Source organism: Myotis nattereri, assembly GCF_964212035.1.
Source record: "Myotis nattereri genome assembly, chromosome: 12".
Lineage (NCBI taxonomy): Eukaryota > Metazoa > Chordata > Mammalia > Chiroptera > Vespertilionidae > Myotis > Myotis nattereri.
Genome location: NC_138087.1, coordinates 82,407,458 through 82,425,422, shown reverse-complemented (window position 1 = coordinate 82,425,422; position 17,965 = coordinate 82,407,458). Strand labels below are relative to the sequence as shown.

At 67.8% G+C, this 17,965-nt stretch overlaps 3 protein-coding genes across 14 annotated transcripts in view; 1 reads left to right on the top strand and 2 right to left on the bottom strand.

Moving 5' to 3' along the window:
- The window catches only part of EXD3 (exonuclease 3'-5' domain containing 3), a 49,637-nt gene extending 44,962 nt beyond the window's left edge, over nt 1-4,675 (bottom strand). The window contains exon 1 of the mRNA XM_081103478.1: nt 4,579-4,675. The gene's annotated coding sequence lies outside the window, so the exon portion shown is untranslated. The remainder of the gene's footprint in view (nt 1-4,578) is intronic.
- A 209-nt stretch (nt 4,676-4,884) lies between these two features.
- NOXA1 (NADPH oxidase activator 1) lies at nt 4,885-14,092 on the top strand. Of its 11 annotated transcripts, none has more exons than XM_081104196.1 (14): nt 4,885-5,333; nt 7,882-7,964; nt 8,557-8,665; nt 9,436-9,570; nt 9,820-9,927; nt 10,535-10,597; nt 10,859-10,902; nt 11,938-12,070; nt 12,605-12,644; nt 12,854-12,912; nt 13,091-13,245; nt 13,437-13,548; nt 13,648-13,762; nt 13,846-14,092. In XM_081104196.1, the coding sequence occupies exons 1-14, from the start codon at nt 5,157-5,159 to the stop codon at nt 13,929-13,931; spliced, it is 1,419 nt and encodes a 472-aa protein (XP_080960322.1). In that variant the 5' UTR covers nt 4,885-5,156; the 3' UTR covers nt 13,932-14,092. The 11 variants fall into 11 exon arrangements, with proteins under 11 accessions (XP_080960322.1, XP_080960314.1, XP_080960317.1 ...); XM_081104188.1 differs by having other exon boundaries at nt 13,678-13,762; nt 13,846-14,063; XM_081104191.1 differs by having other exon boundaries at nt 13,678-14,088.
- A 184-nt stretch (nt 14,093-14,276) lies between these two features.
- ENTPD8 (ectonucleoside triphosphate diphosphohydrolase 8) lies at nt 14,277-17,416 on the bottom strand (the record flags this gene model as incomplete). Of its 2 annotated transcripts, XM_081104055.1 has the most annotated exons (9): nt 14,277-14,630; nt 14,718-14,852; nt 15,030-15,140; nt 15,305-15,568; nt 15,649-15,879; nt 15,965-16,124; nt 16,252-16,402; nt 16,959-17,076; nt 17,291-17,416. In XM_081104055.1, the coding sequence occupies 9 exons, from the start codon at nt 17,414-17,416 to the stop codon at nt 14,439-14,441; spliced, it is 1,488 nt and encodes a 495-aa protein (XP_080960181.1). In that variant the 3' UTR covers nt 14,277-14,438. The 2 variants fall into 2 exon arrangements, with proteins under 2 accessions (XP_080960181.1, XP_080960182.1); XM_081104056.1 differs by lacking the exon at nt 15,030-15,140.
- Between the last annotated feature and the right edge of the window lie 549 nt (nt 17,417-17,965).

Below are 17,965 nucleotides of genomic sequence, written 5' to 3'. Positions count from 1 at the left end.
CCACCAGGTTCCCGCGGATGCGCATTTGACGCTGGACGCGCTCCTGCATTTGCGGGGAGCAACCTTTTTTTCCTCCTTGAGCCTGTTTTCTCGAGGCCTTGTAAAGACTTCTTGCTATGCTCTGGTCGGTTTGGCTCAGTGGATAGAGCGTAGGCCTGCGGACTGAAAGGTCCCGGGTTCAATTCTGGCCAAGGGCATGTACCTTGGCTGCGGGCACATCCCCAGTTAGGGGGTGTGCAGGAGGCAGCTGATCGATGTTTCTCTCTCATCGATGTTTCTGACTCTCTATCCCTCTCCCTTCCTCTCTGTAAAAAATCAATAAAATATATTTTTTTAAAAAAAAATAAAGACTTCCTGCTCACAGGCGGCTGTGGGTATCACAGGACCACACATGGCCGCCTACAGGTCCAGGCCGGCCTGACCCAGGCGTCGGAGACAGCCCACCTGGAGGCCGCTCCCAGGGGCTCCTCGGCTGTCTCTGTGGATCTTTACGTCCATATTTCTCTTTTTTTAATACATTTGATCTCAGAGAGTAAAGGAGAGGGAGAGAGAGACATCAGTGATGAGAGAGGATCACGGATCGGCTGCCTCCTGCACGCCCCCCACTGGGGATCGAGCCTGCGACCCAGGCATGTGCCCTGACTGGGAACTGAACCCTGACCTTCTGGTTCACAGGACATCGCTCAACCGCTGAGCCACACTGGCCAGGCACGTCCATATTCCTAAGGAACATACAGTTTGGCCATTTCTTGGGTTTCCTGTCTGACTGGCCAGCTTAGAGGTAAGAGCTCACTGCGGGCCCACGCACCGCAGCTCCCGGACGCGGCGGCAGAGCAGTGGGCTCCTGGCACCAGGCATGCGGTGGGCCTGCGAAGACGGCCCTGCAAACCCTGCTCACAGCCAAGCCGCGTGGGGACCACCCGACGCCTCTTCCCTGCACCGTCCGCTCCAGACTTCCGCTCTGGCCACGTGGAGCACCGGTGCCGGCCAGCCCTCCCAATGCAAACACATCAACCGGAAAACAGAGTTCGGGCACCGATTGCGGGCATCAAGCAACACGCGGCCCTGCTTCCTGTGAGCGGGGCAGGGCCCGCGGGGGGCCTGGGGTGACCTGCCAGCCACGCCCCCTGACCTGGGCCCGACGCACTGTGTCCTGCCGCAGAGGAGGTGGCAGGTCTGTGGACAGGCTGTCCTCTCCCGTGTCCTCACGGTCCTCCTCTCCTCCTCTCATGAGGCCACCAGTTACAGAGAACCTCATTTTACCTAAATCGCCTCTTTTAAAACCCCTGTCTCCAGCCCAAGCTGGTGTTGCTCAGTGGGTAGAGCGTCGGCCTGTGGACTGAAGGATCCTGGGTTCAATTCCAGTCAAGGGCATATGCCCGGGCTGTGGGCTTGATCCCCAGTGGGGGGCATGAAGGAGGCAGCCAATCCATGATTCTCTCATCACTGATGTTTCTGTCTCTGTCTCTCTCCCTTCCTCTCTAAAATCAATGAAAATATATTTTTAAAATCCTATATAATAAAAGCCTAATATGCTAAGTGTCCAGTCATCGGGTCGTCCATTTAACCAATCAAAGCATAATATGCTAATGATATGCTGAGGCCGCTCAACTGCTTGCTATGACATGAACTGACCACCAGGGGGCAGAGAGTTGACCAGTCGACCAGTGTCGAAGCTCTGACCAGGAGGTTGGCTTGCTGCTGGGGTCCAGCCAATCAGGGCTGAGGGAGACGGGCCGGACACGCCCTGGAGCCCTCCCACAGTCCCTCCCTGGCTGGCCAACCTCCCACGTCCCTCCCTGGCCCCAATCGTGCACCAGTGGGGTCCCTCGGCCTGGCCTGTGCCCTCTCACAACCCGGGCTGAGGACCCCCCAAATGCACTAATTTCATGCACCGGGCCTCTAGTAAACAAAAGCCCCATCTCCAAATACGGCCACTGGGAGTCAGGGCTTCAACATGAATGTGGGGGTCGACACGGTTCAGCCATAACAGGGGAACTGGACACCCATGGTTCCTTCTCCTGAAAGTGGCAGTGCTGCCCCATGCGAGCTGTGCGGGCCCTGGAAGGTGGGGGGCCCAGCAGCCGGGTGCCACTTCTCTCCGACCCTCTGTGAGAGCAGGAGGGGGCTGCTGGCCACACACAGGGGAGAGAACCAAGGCTTGGCCCGTTCCTCCCACTGCACCCCGATTCCCTTTCACTCTCTCCTAGAGACATGCGGTCAGGGCAGCGCCCCATGTGGGCAGTCAGACCGGCTGCTTGCCGCCTGGACAGGTGCACACGCCTTCCCCACACGTTCCAGGGCACCAGCCACAGCAGGGCCCACACGGAGTCACTGCCCCCCCACACAACCCCCGAGTACCGCACCCCATACAGTCCCCAGGCCAGCCCCCACTTCCCCATCCCCCTTCCCCAGACCCCCACCCTCCAGGGTCCCAAGTTGGCAGCGGCCAGGAGCTGGGGGCCCATCTGTTGTCCAGGTGCTGCTCACCCCATCACGGCTGCTGTCCATCAGGGTCTCCCATGAGCCCACCTGTCTGTCCATATCCCGCCTGGCCTCTCCTGGGGGACTCGGCACAGCGCTGGGCATGGAGAGGGCAGCCTGACCCCACGGTCCCTAATGGCTGGGCCGCCCCATCTCTGGGGCCCTCTGACCTCACAGGGAGGATGACTTGGACTGGCCAGGGGCCGCCACAGGAAGCTGGCCAGGCCCCAGGTTTCCATGGGGTCAGTTCACAGGCGACCCAGGCCGCTGGCATGCTGGGCGCAGTCACTTAAAACGGATGCGAGGCCGGCAGGGGGCGCTCAACCCCCATGTCAGTTACAGACCCAGAGAGGCCACCGGGCAGGTCCACCAGCGGGACCCCGGCCGGCACCTGGGCCAGCGAGAAACCACCTTGCCGAGCTCTCCCTTCCGCACGGACTGTGGCCACCGCCTCCGCAGCCTCCTCCCTTTGGGGAAGGTCCCCTCCTTCGTCGCCCGCCCGGCGCTCTCCGAACTGCTAGCCTGTGCTGCTCCTGAGGACCTGGCCGCTCGTTTTCAAGGTCCACGTGGAGGGTCCTGGGAAGAGGGAGCTGCGGCACCAGCTCAGCCCGGCCCGGCCTGGGGCCCGCCGGCGGGTTCGGGACTTGCCGGCCCACCACAGCCTGAGCGAATTCCTAAAGCTCAACGCATCTCGCCAGGGAGGGTTTGGTTCCGTGGACAGAGCGTCGGACTGCGGACTGAGGGGTCCCGGGTTCGATTCCGGCTCAGGGCACAGACCTGGGTTGCGGGCTCCACCTCCAGTAGGGGGCGTGCAGGAGGCAGCCGATCAATGATTCATCATTGATGTTTCTATCTCTCTCTCCCTTTCTCTCTGAAATCAATAAATAAATATATTTTTAAAAATAATAATAAATAAAAAATAAAAGCGAGGTCTCGCTCCGCGCGTGGCGGTCCTGATCCTGGACCCTCCTGGGCTGCGGGAAGCGCAGGAAGGAAGCCGCCTTCGGGGCCAGCAGGGGGCGCTGTGCGATGCAGGACCGGCCCCGCGCTCCGCCTCCCCGCCACGCCCCCCCGACACGACACGCCTCCCCGCCCCGCACTCCGCCCCCCGCCACGCCCCGCCCCGCAGTCCCGCCACGCCCTCCGCCTCCCCGCCACGCCCCGCGCTCCTCCCCGCCCTGCGCTCCGCCCCGCCCCGCACTCCGCCTCCCCGCCACGCCCAGCGCTCCTCCCCGCCCCGCACTCCGCCTCCCTGCCCCCCAGCCACGCCCCGCGCTCCTCCCCGCCCCGCACTCCGCCTCCCTGCCCGGCGCTCCCGCCCCGCACTCCGCCTCCCTGCCCCCCAGCCACGCCCCGCGCTCCTCCCCGCCCCGCACTCCGCCTCCCTGCCCGGCGCTCCCGCCCCGCACTCCGCCTCCCCGCCCTGCGCTCCGCCCCGCCCCGCGCTCCCGCCCCGCGCTCCGCCCCGCCCCGCCCCGCGCTCCCTCCCGCGGACGTTCGCCGCCCCGCCGCTCCCACTTCCTCCTTCCCTGTCTCGTGAGACGGGCTCGGTGTACACAGCCTGCCTGCCCCGGGCAGCCATTCGCTGCGGCCCCCAAGCAAACCCGTCTTTGTGGCAGGACTTCCGCCTTCGGGGCCCCAGGGCCCATCTGGACAAACCCGCCCCGAGGCCGGAGGAGGCTGGGTTCGGCCCGCTCGCCAAGACCCCACCTCGGGGGAGGATGGGGGCCCTGGGAGGCGGGGACGGGGGCCGTGGGCTCCTGAGAGGCAGACCCAGAAGTGTGGCCCGGGCGCTGCACCCGGCTTTCCCCGGCCCCCCGCCCAGTGGGGACCCGCCTCTGGGACCCCCAGGTGCCCTCCTCAGCGCCGGCCGGTGGCCCGAGGCCAGGACGCGCTCCAGGCGCAACCCGGCTCCGGAGCGCAAAGACCTGGACTTCGCGCCCGTCAGACTCGGCCCGGGCGGGCGGGTGGCGGCGACAGCTCGGCCCCTGAGGGTGCTGGGCCGAGGCCCTGCCCACCCGCTGCCCCGAGGCCCAGCCCGGCCTTCTGCGCCTCAGCCCGCCCGCCTCTGCGCGCACCCCGAGGGGCGCTCACCTGAACTCGGGGGCCGCCCGGAACCTTGGCTCAGCCCCGGCAGCAGCGGTAGCGAAGCACCCGGACGGCTTTCCCTGGAGCACCCAGGCCACGCAGCCGGGCGGGTCCCAGGATCCGGGCTGAAGCGGCGGCGCGAGCGCTTGGAGCGTTTTGGCGGAAGTCCTGAAGGGGCGGGGTCAGCCATGGAGGGGCGGGGCTTCCATGGAAAGGGCGGGGCCATTTCCCAGTGGGGCCGGATCACTGGGCGGGGCGTGGGCGGAGCAGGGGTGTGGGGCGTGGTCATGCGGGAAGGGGCGGGGCCTCCCTGCGCCGAGGGGCGCCTAGGAGAGCAGGTGGCGTGGCGCACCTGGTTCTCACGGACATCCTGCCCCCGGACACGTGCCCAGCAGTCAGTCCGTCTCCCCTGACCCCCCGACCGGCCTCGGGGGGACCCCACAGCCCGAGCCCATCTCCGGACCCAGACGTCCCTGCTCTGCGGTCATCTCCCCGGACCCTTCCCTGGACCCCACCCGCCACCTGCCGCGCTCCTACCCGGAAGCAGGGACTTCCGCGGCGGCGAGACAGGTGCGGACGCCGCCATGCCCTCGCTCGGGGACCAGGTGCGAGACTGGCAGCGGGGCGTGGAGGCCGTGGAGCGCGGGGACTGGGGCTGCGCGCTGCGCCTCTTCTCGGGCTTCCCGGAGCCGCCCGCCAAGATGTGCTTCAACGTGGGCTGCGTGCACCTGCTGGCCGGGGACCCGGAGGCCGCGCTGCGGGTGAGCCAGGGCGCCCGGGTTGGTCGCGGAGACTCCACCTCTGGGGGAGGCTGCTCCCGGACACTGACACCGGGGCCTTACCGCTCCGGGTGCACAGCCAAGTGATAAAGACCCCGCTGCAGGGCCCCGCCCTTCCTCCCGGGGTCACCTGGAGACATCCGGTCAGTGTTCTGTCCCAGTGGACACCTGAGGCGGGCGGGAGCCGGTGGGCGGGGACCCTCTCCCGGGGCCGAGTCAGGGCCAGCACGAGGGTCAGGTTCCTCCGCGCCTCCCCTGTGCGCTGACCCAGTGCCAGGGCCAACACCCGCTCAGGTGCTCCCCGGAGTCGTGCTCACCCGGAAACAAGCTGGCGGCTGGATCCCGCTGAGAAGGGACACACCTGTCCCCCAGATGTAAAGTCTGGGGTTTCAGCAGATGCCTGTGGTAGGTGACGGTTCTTTGCCCAAACCCCAGATGTGAGTGCCCTCCTGTCTCCCAACCTGCACCCCCAAACAACCAAGAACTCAGGGGTGCACAACGGCACACACACCTGGCTTTACCCAGGGGGCAGCACAGAGCAACTCTCTGCCCTTTAAAGGCTTTAAAGCTCATCCAGCGACGACGCTGTACCCCAATTTCTGTCGGTGAAAATGAAAAAAGCGTGTATGCCCAGCCGGCAGGGCGTGGCTCCGTGGTTAAACGTTGACCTAAGAACCAGGAGGTCACGGTTCCATTCCCTGTCAGGCCACATGCCTGGGTTGGGGGCTCCATCTCCAGTAGGGGGCGTGCAGGAGGCAGCTGACCCATGATTCTCTCTCATCATTGATGTTTCTGTCCCTCTCTCCCTCTCCCTTCCTCTCTGCAATCAATAAAATATATATATTATAAAAACATCCATGTCAGGGCCTCCCAAACTCCGGAGGGACTGGGCAAAGTGCACCGGGGACCCTCCGCCATGTCTGGCCTTGCATACGGACCCACAGCTCTCGGTGACCCTTTCCGTTAAATGTTGTCCACGGAAGGGAATCCGATCACTGGACACCAGGTAGTTCAGCAGCAAACCAGGTCACAGGCGTCCAGTCATCACATCCGCCTAAACTGCGATTTAACTAGAGAGGGACGCAGGTGTGGCGGGGGCGTCTGCGTGTTCACGGCTCCCCTGGCTCAGAGGAGGAGCCGGAGTGTTGTCTGAGGTCAGTAACCTCAGGTAGCAGTCCATGAGACTCATTAGTAATACAGTGGGGCCTTGACTGACGAGTTTAATTCGTTCAGAGACGGAGCTCATTAACGAGCTCGTTAACTCAAATTACTCTGTCTGGATGTGAGGGCGATCTGGCTGCGACCTCTGTCACCCCATTGATCGCCAGGGCTGATTCGGCTGATCTGGCTGGCTAGGCGGGTGTCCCCCTCCTCCCTCACGGATCCATGTGCGTCCCCCCCCAGGAGGGGACCGGTCTTAGGTCAAGGGTATAGGAGTAGCTGCGCTCCCCTGCTAGAACCTCCAAGCAAGCTCTCAAATTACTCTGTCAACTCAGTGCAAAAAGTCGGCCGAGGGACAGCTGGTATCTCAAAAAACACGTTAGTCGGGACACTCGTAAGTCAAGGCCCCACTGTACCGAGATTTAAAAAAACAACCAGGCAGCCCTGCCGCGGTGGCTCAGGGGCTGAGCGCCGACCCATGAACCAGGAGCACAGGCCCGGGTTGCGGGCTCGATCCCCGGTGTGGGGCGTGCAGGGGGCAGCCGCTCCGTGATTCTCTCTCTTCATTGATGTTTCTCTCTCCCTCTCCCTTCCTCTCTGAAATCAATACAAATATATATATATTTTTAAAGTAAAAAGACAGGACAGCTACCGTTAGTAACTGCTTTGGGGAGCAGCCCGGTGAGGGGGCGCGCGGGGCCGCACCCTGTGTGTGGGCTCCACAGGAGCCTGGGTCTGGCGGCTCCCGGGTGGGACAGCGCACAAACAGACGACGTCACAGCCCTGCGCGCCCGCAGTCTCTGCGCCTCCCACCTGGGTCAGGTTCAGCCACAAGCCCCGCCCCCTCCGCCCACAGCTGCCAGAGCAGGACCCTGGCCCTCGGCCTCCTCAGGAGCGGGTGACGTCATCCCGAGTGTGGTTGAAGGAAGAGCTGCGTGTTCTTTCTGATTCCACTAGATAAGTGTGTCACTGCGTGTGAGCGCCCAAAATAGGGTTTCCGCAAGACAAAAGTCTTGCATAACTGCATCCCGAGGTGACTCATCTGCGCGCCTCCGGTCGGCTCCCCTGGTCCTCCTGGCAAACAGCATGGTGTGGCGGGACCTCATTGTGCTCTGAGCCCTGGAAAGGCATCTGGGGAGCTCAGGGTGGGGTGGGGCTGAGGCTGTGGCAGCGAAGGGGCCTGAATGCCCTGTGCGCCCAAGCGAGAACTCCCAGGGCCCCTGGCTGGTGCAGGGGCCGTCCCTGCAGGCGGCTGTCCCAGGGCCGATGGAATTCCTTGGCCCGTCACTGGTCATGCGCCCGGCCCGGGTCTGGGACACGGGGTGGTGGGTTACAGACCTTGGCATTCCAGGGGCATTTTTCTTTCCAGGCATTTGACCAGGCAGTGACCAAGGACGCCTGCCTGGCTGTTGGCTTCTTTCAGCGCGGAGTGGCCCGCCTCCAGGTGGGGAGGTGAGCGCAGGGCTCCGGGTTCCTCCTCTGAAGGCCCCTTGTGCGCCTGCCTCCGCCCCTCCCAGGGTCACCCCCGGGACTGGACGGAGCAGGGTGCACGGCAGAGCCACAGCCTCTAGTCACTGTGAGGCGCACGCAGCGCCATGGAGGGCGCCCCCCCTTTGCTCCTTCGCTGCAGCAGGGCCTGTGGAAGCTGAGGCAGGGCTGCAGGGGTCTGTCCACGGGTGCCTGGGGTCCTCGCTGCTCACCAGGCTGTCGCACTGTGGCCCTTCCCGAGATGAGCCTCCCTGGGGGCAGGGGGTTGGTGGGGGAAGGGAGCTCTCAGTGGGGCTCTACCGGGAAGGGGGGCCTGAGAAGCAGGAGGGAAATGCCCAGGGCACAGCTGAGGTTCGAGAGACGGCCTGGGGTACAGGCGGGCCCCAGGCATGGGAGCGAGATGCCCAGAATTCAGAGCTGGGCACCACCCAACATTCGAGATGCAGCCACATCTGAGCATTGAGCCCTTCGTTGGGACCTGAGTGACCACCACGGCCCCAGCAGGTGTCCCCGGAGCCTGGGCGGGCCCCTAAAGCCGCGGCCCCGGCTCCTGCAGGCCCCAGGAGGCCCTGGCCGACTTCCAGCAGGCCCTGGCCCAACTGAGGGGGAACGCCGCCATCGACTACACGCAGCTGGGCCTGCGCTTCAAGCTGCAGGCCTGGGAGGTAAGCGTGAGGGCGGGGCCATGGGCGGGCAGCCACTCAGGGGGCCCCCCGTCTGTTACTGTCACGGGGGGGCTGTGTGCACAGAGGCTCCCCCTGGCCAGGGGCCCCCCAGTCCCCGCTGGTCACTCTTCTACCCCAAGGAGGCTGGGGCCCTGGGGGAGAGGGGCATCGGGAGGCACCCCCCCCCCCGTGCCCACAGCACCCCCAGCATGCCTAGCAACATGGGGCCTTGGAGCCTCTGGGGATCGTGGGAAAGGCCCGTCAGGTGCGGGCCCACAGCCCACCTGTGTCCCCGGCCCAGGGCACTGAGCAGTGCAGGTAGCTCCCAGCAGGCCCTGGCGCGGGACCCAGGGGTGGCAGCGGCTCTAGGAGGGTTGTGTCGCCGCAGGCCTTACCCCAATCCCATGTGTCCGTCAAAAGCCCTTTCCCATGTGGGGAGGGGATGGGCCGAGAAGGCAGCACCCCAGACCCGTGAGGTGCAGTGCAGGGAGGAAGGGGCCATGAGGGGTCCCGCCGGGCACAGAATGGGGGTGAGACAGGCCAGAGGACACCCCAGGGATGGGAGGTGGGTCCGGGAGCGACCACCACTGAACCAGGCACCGGGAGGCCCTGGCGCTGTGGCCGGGAGTGTGGCGGCTGGACCAGGGGGGACCCTGCCGTGGGACTGGGGACGGGCCTGGAGACCAGGGCTTGGCTGGGGTGCGAAGGGCTGACCTGGGGTGGGACCGGGGCGGGTCCTGGCTGCGCCCCACCGTTCACCTGGCCCCCAGGTGCTGTTCAACGTGGCGACGGCGCAGTGTGCCCTGGGGCTCTGGGCCGAGGCCACCCGCAGCCTCGAGGCAGCCGCCGCCACGGGGCCGGACGGGGCCCGAGGGGACCTGCGCGTCGCCCTGGCTCAAGTGCAGGTGAGGGTCGGTGAGGAGAGCCGGCCGGCCCTCCGCTGGCTCCTGAACCTCCTGAACCGACCCAGGTCGGCTTCCGGGGCTCAGAGCTGCAGCTTGGGGCTCACACACGTGCAGACGCCTCGGACCAGCCATCGGAGATGAAGCCGCTTCGGAGGGCGGCGGCTGGGTGTGGCGGGGCTGGGCGGGGGCGCGGCGTGGCTGTGGGGAGACCCTCCTGCTCAGACGCGTCTGCATGGCCCACGCCCCCAGAAACAGGCTCCCCTGCAGCCCCGGCTGGTCCCCAGGGGCGAGGTCTTCCGGCCCCCCCGGCGGCACCTGGAGCACCTGGAGCGTGTGGACTTCCTGGGCAAGGCCAAGGTAGGGGCTCTTCCCGCTGCCGGGCCCCAGGTCTCCTGGCCCAGTGCGGGGCGGGGGGGGCTCACAGGGTGTCCTGAGCACCCGGCTGTGCTCACGGGGACACACGGGGTCTGTGCATGTCCCTGGAAAGGCCTTGGTGGGTGCAGAGTGGGCGCAGGGCTGGGGGCGTGTCTCCAAATGGCTCACATGCCTAGGACCCAGGTGCTCCCGCCTCACCGTGTCCTCAGAGCCGAGGGCTGGGCCCGAGCAGGCTGGCCTGGCCACAGGGTGCCCGCCGGGTCGGGCCGGGGCGGGCGCAGCACCGCCTCACAGGACACGGAGCAGCTGGTCCCCGCGGGCAGGTGCACTGGGGAAGTGAGTCCTATTAGACTCCACCTTCACAGTAGACTTCCTGAGAAGCAAGGATGCTGTAAAAGTTGTACTAGAAATAGCTTAGTGACCGGCACGGGCCAGCCCCGCGTGGCCTGGAGGCCGAGGGCCAGGGCAGCCCCGCCCCGCAGGTGGAGACTTGGGGTGTGGGCAGGCAGCCAGGGCTGGGAGTGGACATCACAGGCCCTGGGGTGCGGCTGGCGCCCCTGACCGGCACCCCCCTGCCGTACCTCCCCAGGTGGTGGTGGCCTCTCCTGCGCTCCAGGCCCGAAACCAGGGCGTCTGGCCTCAGCGGCCCCAGGTGGGTGGGCACCTCCCCAGCCCCCGCCTCGGGGTTTGGGGTCAGAGGGTGGCAGCTCTCTCCTGCCGAGGAAGGGAGATGCCACCTGCTCTGAGCCCTCCCCGGGCTCCCCAACTTTCCTCTAATGGGAAGTTGGGGGTGGCCGTCCCCTCCTATGCGACAGTCTGTGCATCCCAGTCCTGCTGGGGGAGCCCTGCCAGCTGCCTGGCCTGGCGCTCCCCCGGAGTCTGTGCTGAGCTGGATGCCACCCTGTGCCCACAGGTTCAGGGTGAGGATGGTGGAGCCAGACCCCAGGCTGGCCCAAGGTAGGAAGGGGTGCCTCCCCTGCGAGCTTCCTCTCCTGTCGGGCCAGAAGGAGCCCCGGGCACCAGCATGGCCACTCCTGTCCTGTCCTCTCTCAGATCGGAACTGGCCGGAGCCCCAGGGCCAGTTCCCACAGTCCTTCCCATGTCCCATCAGCCCTACCCATGTCCCATCAGCCCTTCTCGTGTCCTATCAGCCCTTCCCGTGTCCCATCAGCCCTACCCGTGTCCCATCAGCCCTTCCCGTGTCCTATCAGCCCTTCCCGTGTCCCATCAGCCCTACCCGTGTCCCATCAGCCCTTCCCGTGTCCCATCAGCCCTTCCCGTGTCCCATCAGCCCTACCCGTGTCCCATCAGCCCTTCACGTGTCCCATCAGCCCTTCCCGTGTCCCATCAGCCCTACCCGTGTCCCATCAGCCCTATCCGTGTCCCATCAGCCCTTCCCGTGTCCCATCAGCCCTACCCGTGTCCCATCAGCCCTTCCCGTGTCCCATCAGCCCTTCCCGTGTCCCATCAGCCCTTCCCGTGTCCCATCAGCCCTACCCGTGTCCCATCAGCCCTATCCGTGTCCCATCAGCCCTTCCCGTGTCCCATCAGCCCTTCCCGTGTCCCATCAGCCCTTCCCGTGTCCCATCAGCCCTATCCGTGTCCCATCAGCCCTTCCCGTGTCCCATCAGCCCTTCCCGTGTCCCATGTGTCAAAGGCCCAGGTTCCCTCTGCCTGAGCCCCTCCTGCCCCCATGGGACCGCCTCTCGGGCCTCAAGGGGCTCCAGGCTGCGTGGAGGGTCAGAGTGAGGCTCCGGGAAGGGGCACAGGCTGGGCTGTGGGTGAGGTCAGCCCCCCACCGGCCTTGGAGCGAGGGCCGTCCGGCTGGTGGTGCCCATGGTTGCACAGGGTGTGGGCCCACACTGCTCCCTCCTCGGTGCTGGGGCTCCCCCGGGCCCACCTTTTGCAGAGCCCTGGACCAAGGGGGCAGCTGAGGGGGGGGTGCTGCGTCAGGGAGAAGTGAGCGCTGAGACTGGGGTTCCCTCCCCCCAGGGCCCTCGACACAGGTGCCTGCAGAGCCGACACCCCCCTGGACCCCAAGACACCCTCCCATGCAGACCTGGAGGCTGGGCCTGACCAGGCCGGACGGGCCGGCCCCTGTGTGCCCGGCACCTCTGACGAGCAGGTGAGTGAGCCCAGTGGGGTGGCAGGGCGCAGTACTGAGGGCCCCCGGGCTGAGCGTGGGGACTGGTGGCCACTGCTGGGCAGGCAGCCTCCGTGTCTGCTGGGGGACAGCCAGGGGGACAGCGGCTGGTGCTCCCCATGCACAGGGCCTGGCGGTCCCCAGAGCCTGGCCTGCCGGCCTCACCTCCTGCTGTGGGTCTCCCGCCTCAGTCACGCCCGCAGCACCGGCCTCTCCTCCTGGCCACGGGGCGCCCAGGTGCTGCGCGAGGCTGAGGAGGGAGGGCCGTGGCTTCACGGGCAGGGCGCCCTGAGTGTGCCCACTGGCAGCACCAGGATCAAGGGTCCTGCTGCAGAGAGGAGCCGTTCAGTTTCACATTCGGTTTATCAAGGGCCCTCCACTTCATTCACTGCTGTTCCCACCGGCCCCTGGCGCCCCACCCGCGAGTCCTATCCTGGCCCCCACCCCTAGCCCCCTCCTCAGGCCCCTGCCCTGGCCCCCACCCCTGGCCCAGCAGAGCCCTGGCTTCCCTTGCAGAGGCCCCACACGGACCAACTTGGCAAGCAGGTTCCTCTAGGTAAGGTGTCCTGTGGCGGGGGGGGGTGGGGGGGGGTGGGGGGGGGAGGGAGGTTGGGGGGGCGGGGGGCGCTCTGTGGAGGGAGCAGGCATTGGGGAGCTGGGAGCAAGGAGGAAGCTGGTGGCCTCGGGCCTCCCTGTGGTTCTGACAGTTCCTCCAAAACGTTCCCCTCTTGGGGCACCTGAGTCCCTGCTCTGTCCCCTCTACAGGGCTGCTGGCGCCCGGGGGGCCAGACCCTGAACCTTCTGAGGACCCCACAGGTGCTGGGGTAAGAGGTCCCAACTCCCCAGGCAGGTGGGGGCCCCGAGCCCAGGCCCTGTCCCTCTGAATGGCCCCGGGGACCCCGGCTGACTTAGCCTCCCAGTCCCATAGGCCCAGCCTCCCACCCTCAGGCCCTGCCCTCAGCCCCCATCCAAATCCCACCCGACCTTTCTGTCTGATCCCAGGGCGTGGCCGCCGGGGACCCCGAGTCCTGGGTGACCGTCACGGTGCAGTGCGCCTTCACCCTGGCCCTGCAGGCCCCCCGCGGAGCAGACCTGTCCCGCCTGAGGGCCCTGCTGGGCCAGGCCCTCCCTCTCCAGGCCCAGCATGGGCAGCTCAGGTGGCCTGCGGGGCTCAGCTGGGCGTCTCCCCGCCTGGGACTCAGAGAGGGACCCAGGGAGGGAGCCCAGGGAGGGACCAGGGAGGGAGCCAGGGCCCAGCAGAGGCTGTCATGTCCGAGACCAGCAGCTTCCCCCAGCCCTCCCTGCGCAGCGGGCGCCATGGCGGCCGCTCTGACGGGTCTCTTTGCAGTTACCAAGAGCCGGGTGACAGCGGGCGCTGGGTCCCCCTCCCGGAGGAGGGCCTGCGGGGGGCCCGGCAGGAGGCGGCCTCGGGCCCCGAAGGGCTGCGGCTGCAGTGCCGGGTGAGCCTGGGCTGGGCTGGGCCTGGTGGGGAGGCTCGGGGAGGGGGCGGCCCCGGGCCCTGTGGTGCCCGCGGCCCTGCAGTGTCCCCTCCGCCACAGGCAGCGGGCGGCCGGCCTGTCCTCTACCAGGTGGTGGCCCAGCACAGCTACTCCGCCCAGGGACCCGCGGACCTGGGCCTGCAGCCGGGGGACGCCGTGGACGTGCTGTGTGAGGGTAGGCAGCAGCGCCCTCCGTCCCCTCTGGGCCGCGGGCGCCGGGGTCCGTGCGTGGACGTGGCTCACGCCGGACCCTTGCAGTGGACCAGGCCTGGCTGGAGGGCCACTGCGACGGCCGCATCGGCATCTTCCCCAAGAGCTTCGTGGTCCCCGCGGGCCCGCGCTGAGGAGCCGGCTGCTGCCCCCCACCCGCCAGCTGCCCTCCCCCCTGCCCCCCACCCCGCCAACTGCCCTGCCCCCCGCCCCCGCACCCCCCTTTCCCTGCCTGCAAGACCAGCCCTGAGAAGTCTCGTGGCGAGAGGGTTTTAATAAAAGCAGTGCTTCCGCCAAGGTGTGACCGATTCTGCGGGTGTGGGCCGGTAACACGGGGCTCCAGGCTGGGCCTCCCCTGCCCCCCCTGAGGCTCTGCTGACTCCGGGCACCCTGGCCCCCCACCTGCCCCTCCCAGGGAGTCAGGCCCCTTCGGGCTGCACCTGGTCCACATCCCCCTACGCCGCAGTCACACAGCCCAGCGTCCCGGGGCCAGGATGAGGGCCCCGGCACGGCCTCCTTGGCCAGAGTAACTCGGGTCAGAGCCCACAGACGAGCCCCGCGGGGGACTGCGGGCAGGCGCCTCCCGGCCGGGCAGCCCGGGGCTGTGGGCGCTGGGCCTCCCCCGCCCCAGGAGGCTGTGCTCAGTCCCGGGGCCAGAGGAGCTGGGCCGCGGCCACCGTGAGAATGGCCGCGAGGGTCAGTGCCGCGAAGACGACGCTGGCCACCCAGACGGCATGGCTCTCTGCCCGCCACTGGGCGGGCGCCTCGGCGGGGATCATGTTGGTCAGGTTCAGCATGTAGCCCAGCGTCCAGCCGATGTCGGCGCCCCCGGCCTGCGGGCACACAGGCGGTCAGGGCTGCGGTCAGGGCCGTGCAGCCCCCACCCTTCCAGCCGCCCTCCCGGGCCCGGGGGCAGCCACCTGCTTGCGGAACGCGATGCTGGGCCAGGTCTCCTCGCTGAACCCGTAGCCCTCGAGCAGGAGCGTGAAGATGTAGAGGCCGGAGGTGCAGTGGTCCCGCAGCCACGGCCGCTGCTCGGGCCAGGCCGCCTCCACCTGGGCCGGACGGTGAGGAGCCAGGTGAGGCCACACCTCCCAGGCCCGAGGGGCTGGTTCCACCTGAGGCCAAGGGGTGTCCTCCCTTCCAGGGCTCCCCCAAACCCACTGGCCACCCTGTCCTGTCCGGGTGGGTCCCCGAGTCCCTGCTCAGCGAAGCTGTCCGGGCCCACCCACCAGCTTCCAGGGCTTCTGGCAGAACTCCCAGACGGTGGCGTTGACCGTGGCCAGCGGCTGCCCAGCCGTGAGGTTCAGGAAGTGGAAGGTGTGGTAGAAGTTAGAGAAGGCCTGGCGGGGGGGAGGAGATGGGGGTGTCTGCAATGGGGCGTCGCCAGGCAGGCCAGGTGCCCCCGACCCCACACCCAGTCCCCAGGAGCCCGCCTGTCCGCCTGCCCAGGGCTCAGCCGGGCCCACCTGGCACCAGGCCCCGGGGCTGGGACCCGAGCGCTCACATAGAACTGGCCCCGCACGGGGGGCTGGTAGACGCCGTTGAAGGCGCAGTCCTCTCGGCCGTGGCAGCTGGGGAAGTTGAAGAGCTCCCGGATGGCCGAGACGCAGGCCCCGGGGTTCCCAGTCCCCTCCACAGGCAGGCTCGGGGGGAAGTTGGGGGGAGGCGTGGCCTGGACACATGGCGACTCGTACAGCGGGGCCAGGGACAGCGAGTCCACGTAGCCACTGTGGTAGCACGGGTGACGGACACGGGGAGCCGGGCTGCTCTGCAGGGGGGCAGGAGACGGCCGTGAGCACCAGCCTGGGCAGGCCCCCCCTCGGGCCCCCCAGCTCCCCGAGAGCCCACCTGCACCAGCCCGGCCAGCAGCCTGTTCAGCATCTGGTCGCGGCCGAAGCAGAGGTAGCTGTGGGTGTAGACGCGGTGCTCGAAGCCGTAGAGGCGGAAGGAGGCCTGGGTGCTCTCGTCCCGAATGGGGCCTCGGGGCACGAAGGTGATCTGGGTGGAGGCCCCGCCCATGTCCAGGGCGCCCACCAGCGTCCCCTCCGGGGGCCGGATCCACTCTCCGGAGAAGGAATACTGAGCAGAGACGGGCACCAGGTTCCGGGACCGGCCACACAGGCCAGCCCGGGCCCTCCCGCCCCCACCCGGCCGCCCGGGGCACCTTGACTAGCAGGCCCAGGACGTAGTTAATGGTGATCCAGCCCAAGGCGCCTTCATCCTGCCCGGACAGGAGCTCGGCGCCCCAGAAGGCCAGGGGAGCCCGGCCCAGGACTTGGGCGACCGCTGCAAAGATGTGCTCGGCCTGGGAGCTGTTCTTCTGGCTGCGCAGAGCGGACGGGGCGAAGCTGGCGGGAGGCCGTGCCCGCCCATCCCCCCCGCCCAGGGCGCTGAGAACTCGGCTCCGGCCCCTCCCGGCGACAAGTGCGGGCTCCACCCGGCCCTCCTCACCTGAGCAGCCTCATGCCGGCCGTGGCCCCCAGGAACACGGGCGTCCGCTGCTGCTGCGCCTCCGGGACCACGGCCAGCGCCTCCTCCAGGCAGCCCCGCAGGCTCTCGCCAGCCTGCGCAGGGTCACTGGCGTAGGAGGAGATCCCCGGCCCTGAAACGGCATCCCAGGCCCAGGCTCCAGGCCCCGAAGGCTGGCTGGGCTGAAAGGGCCTGTGGGGGTGGACAGTGGTCCCCAAAAGGCGTGTCCACATCCTCCCCGCTGCCAGCACCTTCCATGCAGCCTCATTGGGGATAGGGGTCTTTGCAGATTAATTAGGTGAGGTCACCCTGGGGGCCCCACCTCCAGTGACGTGGTCCTTACGAGGAAGGGAGGGGCCTGCAGACCGGGAGGAAGCCACACAGGGGCCGGGGCAGAGGCTGGGGGGCTGGGACCCCCGAGGCTGGAGAGGCAGGAAGGGCTCAGGCGGGACCTGTCCAGACCCCGGGAGGCAATTGCAGGCTCCGGCCCAGCACCCACAGACCAGCTGGGCCTCCTGGGGCCCCTCCCCCAACCTCTCGGAGCCCCTTTCCTTGAGGGTAATTTGTCGACTTGCTGAGGGACAGAGACCAGCCTAGGCCAGCTCCCAGCCCTCCACCGGCTGGGAAGTCCCGCCTCGGGGGAGGGGGCAGCTCCCAACACCGCCCCCTCTGACCGAGCGGCCGCTGACCTTTCACCTGGCAGGCCAGGGCTTGGCTGACCACACCCGTGTCGTTCTCCTTGTCCGCCGGCCACCGGTACACAAAGAGGGACGTGTGGGAGGACCCCGCATCGAACACGATCCCAAACTGGGAGTGACACAGGGTCAGGAGGGTGTGGAGGGACCCCCACCCCCACACACCCCGGGCCCTGCCCCCTGCCCTGTGGGCACACCCCTTGGCCCCGCCCCCTGCCCTGTGGGCACACCCATTGGCCCCGCCCCGCCCTGAGGGCACACCCATCGGCCCCCGCCCCCGCCCTGTGGGCACACCCCTCGGCCCCGCCCCCGCCCTGCGGGCACACCTTGGAGTCCGTGGGCAGGAGGACGCTGATGGCCTCAACCAGGGTGAGCACCAGCGCGGTGACGGCCAGGGCTGCCGTGGCGCCCAGCAGGGCCGTGAGCACCTGTGTCTTGCCCGTCAGCTTCATGCTGGGGGCGGGGCTGGACCTGGGGGTGGGCGGCAGTGGTCAGACTCCACCACTCGCCCTCCTGGGGTTCTGCCCACCCCGCTGGGCCAATGTGCGCCCGAAGGCCACGTCCCAGGAGCCCAGGGAGCGACAGGCGCTGGAGGGGGTGGGAGCCGGGCCCCGGAGGCCGGGTCTGCACTGGGAGTCCCACAGCGCCTCTGTAAGGCCACACGGCAGGCCAGGGCCACCCGCCTGCTCCTCCCCGTTGTCCTGGCAGCTGGCCCTGTGGACCCCTCCCAGGACCCCACCTCCCAACCTCCTGCCTCCTCTCAGGGCCGCCCCCAGGCCTCTCCCAGGCGGGGTTCCTCCCTGGGCCCTGAGGTCAGGCCTACCCAGAAAGGCACAGGTGACCTGCACCCCGATGGACGAATGAGCTCGCTGCGTCCCGGGAAGCGTGTCTCCAGTACAGGACCCGAGGGGCAGTTAGCAGAGACCGGGTTTGTGTGGGAAACCCAGCCTCAGCTTCTGCAGTCTGAGCTGAAAGGTTTTATTCCGGCCCCTGACGCCACC